At 46.9% G+C, this 16,808-nt stretch overlaps 1 protein-coding gene across 2 annotated transcripts in view; it reads left to right on the top strand.

Annotated features, from left to right (window-relative positions):
• Positions 1-14,968, top strand: part of dpysl3 (dihydropyrimidinase like 3) — a 91,803-nt gene extending 76,835 nt beyond the window's left edge. For both annotated transcript variants that reach the window (XM_003217442.4, XM_008104794.3), the window contains exons 11-14: positions 11,268-11,438; positions 12,063-12,242; positions 13,218-13,380; positions 14,219-14,968. In XM_003217442.4, coding sequence (XP_003217490.2) covers positions 11,268-11,438; positions 12,063-12,242; positions 13,218-13,380; positions 14,219-14,307 — 603 coding nt within the window. In that variant the 3' untranslated portion in view covers positions 14,308-14,968. The remainder of the gene's footprint in view (positions 1-11,267; positions 11,439-12,062; positions 12,243-13,217; positions 13,381-14,218) is intronic.
• The last annotated feature ends 1,840 nt before the right edge of the window (positions 14,969-16,808 follow it).

The raw sequence follows: 16,808 nt of genomic DNA, 5'->3' as shown, positions 1-16,808 counted from the left end.
TAGGACATCCGTGCAGCTTATAAATATGATTTATGTACAAGTCAGCCAGTTTCTCTGCTGATGGTAACTTTGCCAGCGCTATAAAGTGAGCTTGTTTGGAAAACAAATCTAATACAGTCCATATATAACGATGCCCCTTGCTGACAGGTAATTCCCCCACAAAGTCCATAGCCACACATTCCCAAGGTCTGGTAGGTTCTGCCACAGGCTGCAATAGTCCCATAGGCCTCCCCCCCTTCGATTTATTCATGGCACAATCGTCACACTGGGTAATATAATTTTTTATGTCCTTTCTCATCCCTGGCCACCAACAATGTCTTGCTATGGCTTTCGTCGTTTTTGTAATTCCCATGTGGCCTGCGCTCTGGTTATCATGGAAACGATGCAAAATTTTAGCCCTCAAAATTGCAGGAACGTACAATTTCCTTTTTACAAACCATAGTCCCCCCTTTTGTTCCCCTTTTTCTGCGTTGGATAAAATCCATTGGTCCCCTTCGTATGATTGCGCCAGTTCCTTCTCCCAAATGCCCCCTTCGATAATTCTGACCCCTGCTGAGTTCTCTCTTTCTTTCTGTGCCCTCGTGCTGACTGCTAACCCCCATTGTTTTTCGGAAAATACAGTCCCTTCCTTTGCTGCGGCTATATCCTCGTGTTGAGGCATGCGTGAAAGGGCATCGGCCAGAATGTTCTGTTTCCCTTGGAAGAACTTCAATTGGAAATTGAACCTGCTGAAGTACTGTGCCCATCTAATTTGTTTGGGGGATAATTTTCGTGGGGACTTTAAGTACTGGAGATTTCTATGATCAGACCAGACTTCAAATGGGATTTTACTTCCTTCAAGGAAGTGCCGCCAGCATTCTAATGCCTTCAGTATAGCTAACGCTTCTTTTTCCCATATGGGCCAACATTTTTCAGTCTCGCTAAACTTCCTTGATAAATATCCACATGGTTTCAAATTTCCATTTTGATCCTTTTGCAATAGTACTGCCCCATATGCACAGTCCGAAGCATCACAATGTATTATGAAAGGACTCTGCATGTCTGGGTGCTTTAGGACGGTTTCTTCTGTAAAGCGTTCTTTTAAGGCCTCAAAAGCTTTTTGGCATTCTGGCGTCCAATTCAGCTTGGCGCCAGGGGCTTTCACTTTTGCCGTCTCTCCTTTCCCCTTCGTTTTCAAAAGTTCTGTAAGGGGTGCGGCCAGTTGAGCAAAGCCCTTTATGAATGATCGATAGAAGTTTGCGAATCCTAGGAACGATTGCAATTGTCTCCTTGTTTGAGGGACTCCCCATTCCCTTACGTCCGATACTTTAGATGGGTCCATGGCTAATCCCTCCGGAGATATCCGATACCCCAAAAAGTCAATTTGGGTCTTGTTGAATTCACATTTGGAAAATTTTGCATACAGTTTTGCTTCCCTTAGCTTTTGCAAAACTTCCCGAACCAATTCAATGTGCTGCTTTCTGTCCTCGCTCACGATAAGGATATCGTCTAAAAATATAAATACTCCTCGGTATAAAAGTGGGCGTAAGATTTCGTTGAGCTGCATGAAGCATGAGCCGCCGTTTTTTAACCCAAAAGGCAAAACTAAATATTCAAAAAGTCCGAACGCGCAGGAAAATGCAGTTTTCCAAGTGTCCTCAGGTTTGATTCTTAACTTATGATACGCTTCGATCAAATCAAGTTTGGTAAATATGCTCCCTTTCTTCAACACAGTAATCAGGTCCTTTACTAAGGGCATAGGGTATTTGTTATCCTTCGTAATCGCGTTCAGATTTCGATAGTCAATGCACAGTCTTAAAGAATTGTCTTTCTTTCTCCTAAATAACACTGGGGCTCCCAAAGGGGAGCTGGAGGGTTTAATGAAACCCCGCACCAGATTTTTGTCAATATATTTCCTCAATTCCTCCTTTTCCTGAACAGACATAGGATAAACTTTCGGTTTTGGTAAGTTTGCCCCTGGGGTTATTTCGATTCCTACCTCTATATTCCTTTTGGGAGGTAATTTGCTTGCTTCCTTTTGATTGAATACATCCACAAAGTCCCTGTATTCCGGGGGCAACAGTTCTGGGCTTAATTCTTCCGACTCATCCCCCTCACTCTCTTCCTCTGCTATCTTGCCTATCTCCCCTTCTGTTTGTTGTTCTTTAAAAGACATGCTCTTTCCCCTCCAATCTACCTCGGGGTTTGCCTGCTCCAGCCATGGGATCCCTAGTATGACATTATACGTGGCAATAGGAGCTGTTACAAAGGGTATTCTTCCTTCCCATTTGCCTATTTTACATGGAATTCCCTGTATTTCTTTCGTGGACACTTCCCCAGCAGCAACGGATCCGTCCAATTGCGAGAACGCGATTGGAACTTTAAGTGCAGTTTGCTGGCATTTTAGCGCCTCCGCTAATCCTGGAGTTATAATGTTCCTAGAGCAACCGCAATCCACGAATGCTCTACAAGTGGCTCGATTCTCTAGCCCCGATAAGCAGATTGGCACTACCATCATGCGTTTGTCTTGACTCACCAGCTGTTCTGGAGGTTCTGGGGCTTGCACCTCCTCCTCCGCTCGTCTCCCGGCTGCTGGCGTGGGTTTTGTAGCTTTGGGCGGTTCCCCCTTCCGGGCCCAACATTCCGCCGCCCGATGGCCCGTCTTCCCACACACAAAGCATCCTGGTTTGGGTCTGTTGTCGTCTCCTTTGGAGGGGATCCCGGGTCGCCCTCCGGGGCGCTCCTGCTTCCGCGTTTCTCCCCGACCCCTCGCTGCCGGTCGCTGCTGGGCGCCGCCGCTCCGAAAGCGCCTTACTTGGGACAGGGTGGATTCGACGCGCCCTGCTAGCTGGATCCATCCCTGTAACGACTCCGGGTCATCTCTCTGCGCTGCCCAGCTGAATATCTCGGGGCGCAATCCCTCTTTGAATAATTCCACTTTGGTCACTTCGGACCACTCCGGTACCCTTTCTGCAAGATGGAGGAATTCTTCCGCGTACTCGGGTACCGTCTTGTCCCTTTGCTTTATGCCTTTTAATTGGTCGCGAGCTCTTAATTGCTCCAGCGGGTCTCTAAATCGGTTCTCCAGTGCAGCTAGAAATTGGGGCACTGATCTCAGGCACGGGTCACGCCTGGCATGTAATTGCACATACCAGCTGGCCGCCCCTCTTCTGAGGGTATTCCCAATGGCCCGAATCATGCTTCCTTCAGAGGGGAATGTGTGCGCATTGTCCTCCATGTATCCTCTGATGCCAATAAGGAAAAAGTTCAGCTCGGACGATTCCCCTCCGTATTCCAGTTTAAGCTCCTCTCTCCTAGGCATCCATTCTGCGGCTCGTTGCCTCTGCATGGGCGGCCTGGGGAGGGGTTGCATCAGGTTCCCCTGAGCCGTCCCTTTGATCACGCCGCGCCCCAGCCCAGCGGTCGTCCCCCGCGGCCCCCGGACCTCCGCTGCTGCCATCGGCCCTTCCAGCCATCTAAATGTAGGCCCCGCGCTTCGTCTTCCCTCATCGGGCGGTGCATCCTCCCCATCTCCATGGGTCTCCGGCTCCTCTCCGCCTTCCTCCACCAACCCACTGGACCCGATCCCTGGTCCTATCGGTATTTCGACCCCGACACCAATTCGGGGGGTGGGGAGTCCTGCTGGAGTTGGCGGTCTCAGAGTCCCCAAGGCTCGCTGGCGATCCACCTCACGCCCCATCCTTTCTCGGAACTCCAGTTCCTGCCAGTACTCCTCGTCTCCGTCTCCGCCTGCTGCCGCTGGGCTCTGCGTTGATGCACGCTGGCCCCTTTGGTGTGATGACTCATGGGCCTTGTAGTCCTGCTCATGACATTGTAATGCCTGATGAAGAAGAAAACTTGGGTTTTTTACCTTCCCAGTCAGAACTGGAATCTTCTCAGCCAGATCTTTCCCAGGCAGATCTGGGAACCTTGCACCTGCAAGAAAGTTGTGTCCCAGAAGTATGTCAAACAAACCCTGAGCCTACATCTCCCGTGTTCTCTCGCCATGAGTTTTGTAAACAACAGAGGGGTTTGGAAGCAGCTTCGCGCAGGAGTGCGAGAATAGCAGCTAAGAATGTACCCAATTAAGTCTGCTTTTCGTGAGAATCTTTAAGGAGTCAAACATCTGGTCTCAGAGTTTAGCTTTCGTTTCTGGTTCCCAGAGAACTGCTTCGGCGGGAAAGTTAGACTCTATATAGGTGTTTTACCCGCGTAGTAACTTCGCGGAGTCAATTCGTCAGCCTCCGGAGCGAGTTGTGTTTGGACAGCGCGCTCCGATTCAAGCCTCGTTCCTGCTCAAGCCTTGCCTTGTTTCCAGCCTTCGCTCCTGTTTCCCAGCCTTTGTTTACCTACGGACCTTGCCTTGTTTCCCAGGACTAAACCTTGCCTTGTTTCACGGATTTTACCAAGTTATTCCACGGACCTTGTTCTTGTTCCTCGTTACCTTGTTCCACGTTTCAAGCCTTGTTTCAAGTATCAAGTTATTTCCTAGCCTTGCTCAAGTTCATGGACTAAAGGACCTTGTCATCTCCCCTCACTTTGCCTGGCAAAGTGAGTGTTTCGGTTATTGGATTACAACTTTGGACCTTAATATTTCATATTGGACATTGTTTCTTTGGACTAATTTTGACCTTTCCTGAAAGGTCTGCTTCTGGACTAACTTTTACATTTGCTTTTACTAACTTTATATATTTCCTTAATAAAGATATTAGATAGAATCTGGCCTCTGTGTATGGTTATTGGTGCTCTGTAGCCTGGGTCGTGACAGTTTGACTCCGCCGCCCTAAGCACCAATTAACCTCGGCCAGAATGTCTACCGGAGTCGTACCTGGGCCGAGCGGCCAGCCGATTACCTACACCATCGACAAGGATGAGGTGGACCGAATCCGTGATAAGCTCAATGCACAGGATGGAGAAATAAAGGGTTTGAAGGAACGCGGAATCAGTCTTCCGGCCATGGCGTTGCCAACCAAGTTTACTGGAGAAGCTTCTAAGGTTCATGTTTTCCGTCGCCAATGCCAAGCTTATCTAGAGGCCCGTGATGCCGAGTTTCCCCAGGAAGACATCAAGGTGGCGTGGATTTACAGTCTCCTAGACGGGCCAGCGGCTAACTGGGCGACGGCACTGTTCGACCAAGCCTCCCCACATCTAAGGTCAGCGCAACATTTCTTGGACCACCTTAAGGCGACCTGGGGAATCGAGGACAATTTGGAGGCAGCCGGGCACAAACTCCGCCGCCTCTTCCAAGGAGACAGACCCATGTCTCAGTACATAGCCGAGTTCCGAGTGCTGGCCCACAACACCGGCTGGAACGATGTTGCCCTCAGAGGACAATTTCGGGAGGGTCTCAACATTGAAATGCTGGAGGAAATCTCCAAGGTGGATCCTCCCCAAACGCTGGAAGCACTCATCGATCAATGTTTACGGGCTGAAGTCATGATTGCCAACAGGAAGCAGTGGGTACGAGGCCAGAGCGGTAGAGCTGGGGCAAAACCCCCCGCTCCCGCCAGCGTTCAGCCGCGTCCAGTGTGGAGACCACCATCCCCATACCCCAGAGGGAGCGAGGAGGTGCCGATGCAGTTGGGCAATGTGCGTCCCAGATTAGATGCCGCCGAGAAGGCCCGCCGCCAACGCCTAAATCTCTGTTGGTATTGCGGGAATGGGGGCCACTTCGCCAGAGAGTGCCCAGCCAAAGGGAAGCCCGCCGCCCGTCTTGCGGCGGCGTCCTCCACGGAGACGAAGACGTCTGAGGCGGCTGGCACACAGCCGGCGGGGGAAGCCAACGACCGGGCGTAGAGAGGCTCGCCAACCCGGTCAAGAAACCCATTCAAGAGCCGCCAACCGGGGTCCTGTTCCTTCTAGTGGTCACCTTATGGTCAGCAAAAAAGGGACCCGTCATGATCCACGCCATGATAGACTCAGGAGCTACCAATAATTTCATTGATAGAGAGTATGCCGACTCTCTGGGATTACAATATCATGACTTCAAGAATGCCCGTGTGGTGCAAGCCATCGATGGCCGCCCTCTCAAGACGGGCCCCGTAAGCCAGTGGTCGGAACCCACCAGGATGTGGATAAGGGAACATATGGAAGAGATTTCCTTCTTTGTTACTGAGGTTCCCCATTTCCCTGTGATTTTGGGGATTCCATGGCTGACACTTCACGACCCAAGCATCTCCTGGTCCAACAGAGAACTGCAGTTTGCTTCAAAGTACTGCCAAAACCATTGCCTCGTAGCCAAGGTCTGCCATGCCACAGACACCGAGCCCATTATCACCTTGCCAAAGAAGTACTCCGAGTATTGGGATGTATTCAATGAAAAAGAAGCCGAAAAATTACCCCCACATAGACCTTATGACTGTGCCATTGACTTGGTGGAGGGGGCCCCGATCCCGCGAGGGCATCTCTACTCCCTGACTGAACCAGAGCAAGAAGCTCTCAGGGAATTCATAGAGACAAACCTTCGCAAGGGATTCATCAGACCCTCTCAATCCCCAGCCGCCTCCCCAGTGATGTTTGTGAAGAAGAAGTCAGGGGAATTACGCTTGGTGGTGGACTACAGAGCATTGAATAATATCACCAAGCGGAACAGCTATCCCCTGCCCTTAATCTCGGATCTACTAGATCGACTTCGAGGAGCCAAGGTTTACACCAAGCTGGATCTTCGGGGAGCTTACAACTTAGTTCGCATCAGAGAAGGGGACGAGTGGAAGACCGCCTTCCAGACTAAATTCGGATTATTCGAGTCCCGAGTTATGAATTATGGATTATGCGGAGCTCCCGCAACGTTCCAGCATTTTGTCAATGACATTTTCCAGGACTATCTAGATAGGTTCTTGATAATCTACCTGGACGATTTTTTGGTGTTTTCTAGATCACAATCAGAACATGAGAACCACGTCAAAATGGTGTTGCAACGATTGCGGGATCATGGACTTTATGCCAAGCTAGAAAAATGCGCTTTTGATCTACAAGAGGTAGATTTCCTTGGATACCGTATCTCGCCTCTAGGGCTCTCCATGGATCCAGCCAAGGTTTCAGCAGTATTGGAATGGCGGGCGCCAACTAACAAGAAGGAGGTGCAGCGATTCTTGGGGTTCGCGAACTATTACCGTAAGTTCATTCCAGATTTTGCCCGCTGGTCTGACCCAATCACTAGCTGCATCCGTGGAAAACAGCCCTTCCGCTGGACTGATCAAGCAGAGAAAGGGTTCCAGCAACTAAAGAAATTATTCACATCCCAGCCAATCCTTCAGCATCCAGATCCTGAAACCCTTTTTGTGGTGCAAGCGGACGCCTCTGATGTGGCAATTGGGGCTGTGCTCCTACAACCGGTGGGAGATCACCTTCATCCTTGTGCCTATTATTCTCGTCAACTAACCGCACCAGAGAGGAACTATACCATTTGGGAAAAAGAACTATTAGCCATAAAGGCAGCTTTTGAAACTTGGAGACATTGGCTAGAAGGGGCCAAATTTCCCATTGAAGTCCACACTGATCATCGGAATCTAGAACATCTAAGAACTGCCCGCAAGCTAAATCAGAGGCAGCAACGTTGGGCTTTATTCTTTGAACGTTTCAACTTCCAGATTCATTATGTGACCCCAGCCCAAACCAAGCAAGCAGACGCCCTGTCACGTAAACCGGAATACGCTGCAGGACGCAAGGAGACCTTTGAATCCCAACTACTACAACCCGAGAACTTTGCCACGCTCACAGTGGGGAACATCAAATCCACTCCCATTGATTCAACTCCCTCTACTCCAGGGCCCATCTGTGCTCAAGAAATCAGGGCTAGTCAGCAAGCAGATGCCTGGGCGCAGGACCAACTTCGTCAAGGTCTGCATTTTCCCTTTTCGCTTAAAGATGGACTGCTTTGCTATAGAAATCATGTTTATATCCCACCCGGACCGGGCAGGGAAAAAGCACTTCGTCTGTGTCATGACTGCAAACCAGCAGGGCATTTCGGACTATTTAAAACCATGCATTTGATCCTAAGAGATTTCTGGTGGCCCAAGATCCGCAAGGATGTGGAAAAATATGTTAATACCTGCCCAGTATGCCAGCGCTCCAAGATAAGAAGGGAGAAGCCCTCAGGGCTTCTACACCCCCTTCCTAACCCATCTCGCCCATGGGAAATAATTTCTGCGGATTTTATCACTGACTTACCACCTTCCTGTGGATTCACCACGATCCTAGTGGTGGTGGACCTTTTCACCAAGTTAGCCCATTTCATTCCCTGTGAAGGTCTTCCCACGGCCCAAGAGACTGCAGATTTATTCCTCCAACATGTTTTCAGACTACATGGATTGCCCAAGAGTTTGGTCACAGACCGTGGATCCCAATTCACCTCTCGTTTCTGGAAGGCACTACAAAAACTATTGGGCATAGACTCTCGTTTATCTTCAGCTCATCATCCCCAAACGGATGGGCAAACGGAGCGCACCAATGCCACTTTGGAACAGTACCTTCGCTGTTATGTAAACTACCAACAGGACAATTGGGCTTCTCTGTTACCACTGTCGGAATTTGCCTACAACAATGGAGTCCAGGCTTCTACAAAAGAAACGCCGTTCTTTGCAAACTACGGCTTCCATCCACGTTTCTTTCCCCCTGTCATTGAAACTTCAGAAGTTCCCGCAGCAGAAGATTGGCTGCAGGAACTCACAGCGGTGCAACAACTTTTGCTCCAGCAACTGGAACAAGCCAAGGAGGACTATAAACGTCACGCGGACAAACATCGCCAGCCGGGCCCCGAAATCAAGGTAGGAGATCGGGTTTTTCTGTCCACTCGCTTTTTGCCCTCCCATCGCCCTTGCCGGAAGTTAGATGCCCGTTTCATTGGCCCCTATCCAGTGGTGGCTCAATTAAACCCCGTGACTTTCAAACTCCAACTTCCGCGTTCAATGCGCATTCACCCAGTGTTTCACCGCTCCCTGCTCCTTCCGGCGGATGGTGTGCGGCCAGATGTAGACCGGCCGGCCCCCGTCCCTATTTTGGTGGATGGGGAGGACGAGTTCGAGGTTCAGGACATTTTGGATTCTCGCTTTCACCGCCGCCGCCTGCAATATCTCATTGACTGGGTGGGTTTTGGCCCTGAGGAACGCTCTTGGGAAGACGCCTCCACAGTCCATGCTCCTGATCTAACCCGTCGCTTTCATCAGACCTATCCCGCCAAGCCACGACCTCGCGCCTCGGGGAGAGAGTCCCAGTTTGGGAGGGGCCTTGAGGAGGGGGATAGTGTGATGACTCATGGGCCTTGTAGTCCTGCTCATGACATTGTAATGCCTGATGAAGAAGAAAACTTGGGTTTTTTACCTTCCCAGTCAGAACTGGAATCTTCTCAGCCAGATCTTTCCCAGGCAGATCTGGGAACCTTGCACCTGCAAGAAAGTTGTGTCCCAGAAGTATGTCAAACAAACCCTGAGCCTACATCTCCCGTGTTCTCTCGCCATGAGTTTTGTAAACAACAGAGGGGTTTGGAAGCAGCTTCGCGCAGGAGTGCGAGAATAGCAGCTAAGAATGTACCCAATTAAGTCTGCTTTTCGTGAGAATCTTTAAGGAGTCAAACATCTGGTCTCAGAGTTTAGCTTTCGTTTCTGGTTCCCAGAGAACTGCTTCGGCGGGAAAGTTAGACTCTATATAGGTGTTTTACCCGCGTAGTAACTTCGCGGAGTCAATTCGTCAGCCTCCGGAGCGAGTTGTGTTTGGACAGCGCGCTCCGATTCAAGCCTCGTTCCTGCTCAAGCCTTGCCTTGTTTCCAGCCTTCGCTCCTGTTTCCCAGCCTTTGTTTACCTACGGACCTTGCCTTGTTTCCCAGGACTAAACCTTGCCTTGTTTCACGGATTTTACCAAGTTATTCCACGGACCTTGTTCTTGTTCCTCGTTACCTTGTTCCACGTTTCAAGCCTTGTTTCAAGTATCAAGTTATTTCCTAGCCTTGCTCAAGTTCATGGACTAAAGGACCTTGTCATCTCCCCTCACTTTGCCTGGCAAAGTGAGTGTTTCGGTTATTGGATTACAACTTTGGACCTTAATATTTCATATTGGACATTGTTTCTTTGGACTAATTTTGACCTTTCCTGAAAGGTCTGCTTCTGGACTAACTTTTACATTTGCTTTTACTAACTTTATATATTTCCTTAATAAAGATATTAGATAGAATCTGGCCTCTGTGTATGGTTATTGGTGCTCTGTAGCCTGGGTCGTGACATTTGGCCCCAAGCCTCTTCCTCGCACGGCTCCCTTTCGGCCCCGTATTGGGTGGGCTCCCTCTGGAGATTCTCCTCCAACAACGGCACCAACCTTCCCACGGTTTCCGACAGCCGGGACAGGTTGGTCTCCAGGATGGATAACTGTAGAGCCACGGTCTCCGGCATGCTCCCTCCGGACCCCCAACTGGTCTCTGCAGCCGCTGAGACGCCTCTCCCTCCTCTGGGGATCCTCTGAGTCACTCCATTCGGTCTGGGGTAGCCGGTAGAGGAAGCGATGGCCTGTAGCGTTTCCTCTCCCAGCGGCCGAACATCTGGCAAGGGCCCCTCTGCCCCCTTCGGGCTCCGATCGCCCCCTCCACTCATTATCACTTCACTGTGACTCCGCAGGAGGGTGAGAATGGGATTCTCGACTTAATGTCACGCTTACTTCAAACGACCAGCATGAACACAGACCAAAGGTAGCTGTTATCAAAACCAATCTTTATTGAAGAACACACGACTTGGGAAAAGTCGAGAATGACATAATGTTTACACACAATCATTTTTATCACCTTTGCTACAACGTCACACCACACGTAAATATCATCACCAAACCCCACCCCACATATCACATTACTACCACTACAACACCAACTATTCATTAAAGCTGTTTTGATTCTCACTCCAAAAGTTCCCATGCTCCGGTGCCAGGTGTCTGCATTAGCTATCGGGGAGTGCTTGTTGTTATGGCTCCGATTCCAGAGCTTGCAGACTCAGCTCTGGGAATTGGCTCCATGACATATATCTGTGCAACTGTAGCTTCCATTCCACATTACAAGGATCTGACTAGCAAACAGTATAAGTTGCAGAATGTCAGAGTCGAAGGGGGGCTTGCTTTTCCACCCCAATCTGTTTAAAACAACAATTGGCTAAATACATCTTGAGAATGAATGGGAACTGTTTCCGAACAGAAAAAAAAGTTTTAAATTTTAATATTTTTTTTCCAAAAATATAAACCAGATAGCTGCTTTAATTGCTTGTATATAGTATGATCTTACATAGGTTTGATTGCACCATAACATCTCCCTTTCCAGGCTACTGGGAAGATGGATGAAAATCAATTTGTGGCTGTGACAAGCACCAATGCTGCCAAGATCTTCAACATGTACCCAAGGAAAGGGAGAATCGCAGTGGGATCAGACAGTGACCTGGTCATATGGGATCCTGATGCAGTGAAAATTGTATCTGCTAAAAGCCACCAATCAGTAAGTCTTTTGCTGGTCAGGAAAGCATTAGATAACTGTTTCAAAGGTCAAAGATAGTAGCTTAACATGCTGCAAACTGTCCTTTGTGAGTGTATTTTTTCGAATCATATGCCAAATGCTACTTCTGTATTTAGATGCCTCCCCCTTGTTTTGTGACCTGCAGTAAATAATCAACACTGAAAAGAGCAGATTCATTATCCACCAGTCTTTTCTCCCTTTTAAAGTAGGGAAGTAGGGGTGGGAGGTTCCAATTTGGAAAACAAGTTTTGCCTCATGTCTATAATTTCATCCATGCCAAACTTTCACTACAATTTGAATACTTGGTTTCCACACAGCAAATTACTAATGCATGTCCTCTACTCTGGTGTAAAAGTATTCATTTGCTAGTAGCAAAAACTTTTTTTTTTGTTCTTGACTTAAAGTCTGTCTCAGTTCATATATTTTTTGAAAATCTTGGCCTTTTGTATTCTTTGAACAAGACATAATTCCTAATCTTCCGAACAATGTTGCCTTCTCCTTCTCTGGTGCTATGATGTTTCAGAGTTTGCATCTCAAAACTGAGCCACTTTCCAAAAAGGCTTGTGCTTGGTACCTAATGCACACATGGACCTCTATGTCTTGTAGGCAGCCGAATACAACATCTTTGAAGGAATGGAGCTGCGTGGAGTCCCACTGGTTGTCATATGCCAGGGAAAGATAATGATGGAGGATGGCAACCTTCATGTGACACAAGGGACAGGGCGTTTCATTCCTGGCACCCCTTTCTCAGACTATGTCTACAAGCGCATCAAAGCAAGGAGGAAGGTAAAATAGATGAACCTGGATTGGAATGGGCAATCCTTGGGAGCAGAGAGGTTTAACAATGGGCCCTTTTCATTTAGTAGAAGCTCGTCTTCTTACAGAATTTGGGCTCATATCTGTAAGACTGTCTCTGAATCTGGCCAAGTTGTGAGATTGTTGAAGGAAGGCTCTGGGTCCCATTGCTGACTCAAAGGTGGCCTTCTTGGTGGCTGCTTCCATGTTATGGAGCCCATGGGAAGATGTTCTGGCTTCCAGGCTTCTTTCCTTCTACTGGCAAGCATTCACAAACAAAAGTCATATATAAACAGACATTTGCCCATAACTGGTTATTGCAGAAGGATTCTAAATGGAGAATGACATTTGTGCCCACTCCCATCTATTGTATTTTAAATTGCTTTAATCTGCTAGTTTATTTAAATGTTTTAATTTTTTAAAATGGTTCATTTTAGATGTTTTAGGTTTGAACCTATGTTGTAAGCCATTGTGAGTCAACCCTGGTTAGTACCTGGATGGGAGCTCACCAATTAAGACTAGGTGATATAGGCTATGTTTCAGTGGAAGAAACTGGTAAAACCACATTTGAGTTTTTCTTGCCTAAGAAAACACTCTGAAATTCATGGGATCACCATAATACTTGCAATTTGAAGGCATGTGTGTATGCAGTGAAAAATGTGCAGGCATCTACCTGTTATTTCCCTTTCAAGGAGCTCTTGCTAATGACCTTCCTTTTCTTGCTTTGCTATTGTGCTTCTACCACCATCAGGAGACTGACAGCAGAGGGTTATGATGACCCTCTGCTGTATGTATGAATGAGAGATCAAGGGAAAACAAACAAACCACCCCCACCCTCCCGCTCATTCTGGATGTGTAAAGATAGAGGTGCTTGTTGTGAGGGCTTAGGCACACTAACAGGTAATATGCCTTTGTTGTTAGTCAGGAAAGCCAGTGCATCTTGTTTCCATCTCTTCTCTCTGACAGATGGCTGAAATGCATGCTGTGCCACGGGGCATGTATGATGGGCCTGTGTTTGACTTGACAACCACCCCTAAAGGGGGCACCCCTGCAGGGTCCACTCGGGGTTCCCCGACTAGGCAGACCCCCCCAGTAAGGAATCTTCACCAGTCCGGATTTAGCTTATCAGGTAAGTGTGAGGTGGGGCTGACTTGACTCCAGCAGCCTGAGGCACAAGGCAGCCTAAAAATTAGCAACAGAAAGAGCCAGGATACTTGTTGGATTCTCCAAAATCAGTAACACCACAGCAAACTGGTTAATCTCAGATCTGGCTATGTTATGGTAGGAGAAGGAAATGTTTGCGGTGGCTTTCCACAAAATCTTTATGATCAGACCATACAATTTTTAGGATCGTTCCTTAATCCACAGACAGATATAATGCAATCAGACAATCCATGGTGGACAATCCATGGCAAAGTGCCATTACGTACCATAAAATGTGTGACTGCCATCTACTTGGTCAATTTTCCCTCTAGGCAGTGGTTCTCAACCTATGGGTCCCCAGATATTTTTGCCTTCAACACCCAGATATCCTAACGGCTGGTAAACTGGCTGGGATTTCTGAGGATTGTAGGCCAAAGCACCTGGGGACCAACAAGTTGAGAATCACTACTCTAGAGCAAAAGTAGAGGCAAACATTCCCAAAACTAGCACTAATACTTTTGCCTAAACAAACGCGTTAAGAAGTAATAATGCACAAAATTCCCCTATCTTCTTCTCTTTAGGGCACTGGTTCTCAACCTGTGGATCCCCAGGTGTTTTAGTCTACAACTTCCAGAAATCCCAGCCAGTTTGCCAGCTGTTAGGATTTCTGGGAGTTGAAGGCAAAAACATCTGGGGACCCACAGGTTGAGAACCACTGCTTTAGTTTAATCTAAAAGAAAACGGGAGGGTTGTGGCTTTATTGCCATGTGAAAAATAACTTCTGTTTCCCATCCGTGGCTTTCCTCCTTGTGTGTTCACTGCAGGTACTCAGATTGACGAAGGGGTTCGCTCAGCCAGCAAACGCATAGTCGCGCCCCCTGGAGGCCGTTCCAATATAACATCTCTGAGTTAAGCACCCAGCAATTGAAAAAGGGGAAACCATTATTTGAAATAACTAAGCAATGGTACCTTGATAATATTTAAGAAAGAGCAGTGGAGAAGAATTTGGATTTTGAAGAATCAAGAAGCCTCAAGCCTTATGTTTCATAAATGCTACTCGCTACCTAGCTTTAAAAAATATTGCGGGTTTTCCTTTTTGTTTATTCATAGCCTTAATATTTTTTTCCCATTTTTTTACATGCATGCAAATCTGACAGGTGACTAAGTTAAGAGTATGTAATTGTACATGGTGAGTGCTTGTGTGATGACACATTGTAAGCAGGGGACTGGAGACAGGCAGGAAACTAATGACATGAGCAAGCTGTTTAGCCAGGTTACTTGGGCAGAATCAACCAAGGAGTCTAGTCTTGGGGATGGGAGGGGGCAGCTGGTGGTGGGGCAGGGTAGTGGGAGGTGGATGGGGGGGACCAACTAGATCTGTGTATTGTGTCCATGTTTTTCTGTTTACTCTCAATGCTGACGAGACATAGTTGCCTCTGAGCACTTCGTGAGGCCATTGGAAAGCTCAGCCATCTTTGGAATGGCTCTGTTGTATCATCGTTTCCTGTTAGAGACTTTATTACTTCGTACATTTTATTGAATAAAAAATTGAAAGGCATGTTCTTTCTAATTGATTTACTGTGGCTATGTAATATTACTTTTTCGCCTCGAAACAAATTCTCCACTCGTTTGGGGAAGGATGGATGGGAGGAGGGATGTAGCTCTGAATATCAAAGAAACACATTCACACACATCGGAGTGTCTAATCCTTGCCACCTGTTTCCTTTCATACTACATAAACTGGTCTGAGAGCTGATCAGGGAAGATGCAGCTTCATGAGTACGTTTTCAGCAGCATGTGACAATGACCTTGAAGGGATATCCTTTCTACTCTTAACTATGAGTCTAATAAAGGCATTTCACAGGATTTGAATCCATATGGCACTGTGGTACATTGTCATGATGACTTTGGAATATAGGCAAATGTATATTCAACACATGATAGTCGTCTTATGTCTTGAATTTGCCAGTGCATTAGTTTCCTTGCTATTCACAGTCATCATACATTAGCAACTGTGGTTTATGTGTGGGCTTATATTCTAGACCAGTGGTTCCCAACTTTTGGGCCTCCATGTGTTTTGGACTTCAGCTCTCAGAAATCCCAGCCAGCTTACCAGCTGTTGGGAACTGTGGGAGTTGAAGTCCAAAACACCTGGAGGCCCAAGGGTTGGGAACCACTGTTCTAGATAGTGTCAGATTCACTCTTAGCCCATGAAAATTATATTTGGTATGGTTAAGTATCTGCTATCAGTTTTTTAAGTACACAAATTCCAAATGTGTTGAAACATTCTTGTTTATACCAGGTTTGCCTCCTATCAACTGTTTTTTTTTACATTTTAAAAAGAAATACATAGTGAATTTCATAGGTAAATATCAGTAAAGTGCATAATATATATTGAAGGAATGACATTCAAGTTGCCATCTGTCACAGGCTGTCATGCTTGCAAATATTAACCATTTTGGATCAGACCAAATGAATCTGAGACCTTTTCTTTTCACAGGAACGAATGATCAAGTTATTCCATGTGAGAAACAGCTATAGATGACTATTTGATTTCAACAGACTGAATTCATGTTTCTAGATGCTAGTGGGTGCAAATATCCATCCTTGGCACACTGGCAACAAGGAGATCTGATCCACCATGTAGCTTAAGCCGCACTGCAGTAGAGAAATTCCTGGAGCCATTATTTCTTCAAACAGATAATGTTGCATCATGTTATCTGATAGCAAGGACGTGCAGTTTTAGGAGGGCCCCATCCATACTGATGATCCATTTGGCATTGGGAATGTATTCTAGTTCTCAGCCAGGGTCAATAAAGTCTGGCGCTGAATATCAGGAGGGGAACTGTAACCAACTGGAGCCATAACCTGAAAGGTCACATGTTGTAGTGCATCCCAGGCTAATAACTGCCACCTATGATCAGTTTTATTTTCATAAGTTTGGTTTAAAAAAAAAGGCATATGGTCTTGAATGAGGAAATATGAGTAGGTTGGCTTGTGTGGGGTCTGGGGCTCGCCCAGTATGAACTCTTATCTACCTATTTTGCTGTCTTCCTCCTGCTTTGGGACCCAAGATGGCTCACAAAAAGTATCAGCTAAAAACAGTTAAATTATGAACACCAAAATATCAAATTAAATTAGTAAGTTGTATGTGAGAAGATTCTTAATAAGCTGTCCCAACAGTTCTCTACAGCTCTTTCCACAGATGCCTTCAAGTACCATCAAGGCTTTCTTCCACGTGAGTTTAAATGAATAATTTTGTCCTTTGGAATTTAGCATGCAGTAGGTTGCTGCAGTGGAAATAAAAAAGGTCTTTCATTTAAATTGGTCAGCATTTGGCACATGAATAAAAACCTTTCAGGAAATTTTTAGAAAATGTAACTCGTGCTTTGTGATTAGTACAGTTACATTAGA

Source organism: Anolis carolinensis, chromosome 2 (genome assembly GCF_035594765.1).
Source record: "Anolis carolinensis isolate JA03-04 chromosome 2, rAnoCar3.1.pri, whole genome shotgun sequence".
In the NCBI taxonomy this organism is placed as follows: Eukaryota; Metazoa; Chordata; class Lepidosauria; order Squamata; family Dactyloidae; genus Anolis; species Anolis carolinensis.
Note: the sequence above shows the minus strand (reverse complement) of the source record. Positions and strands in the feature narration are given on the sequence as shown.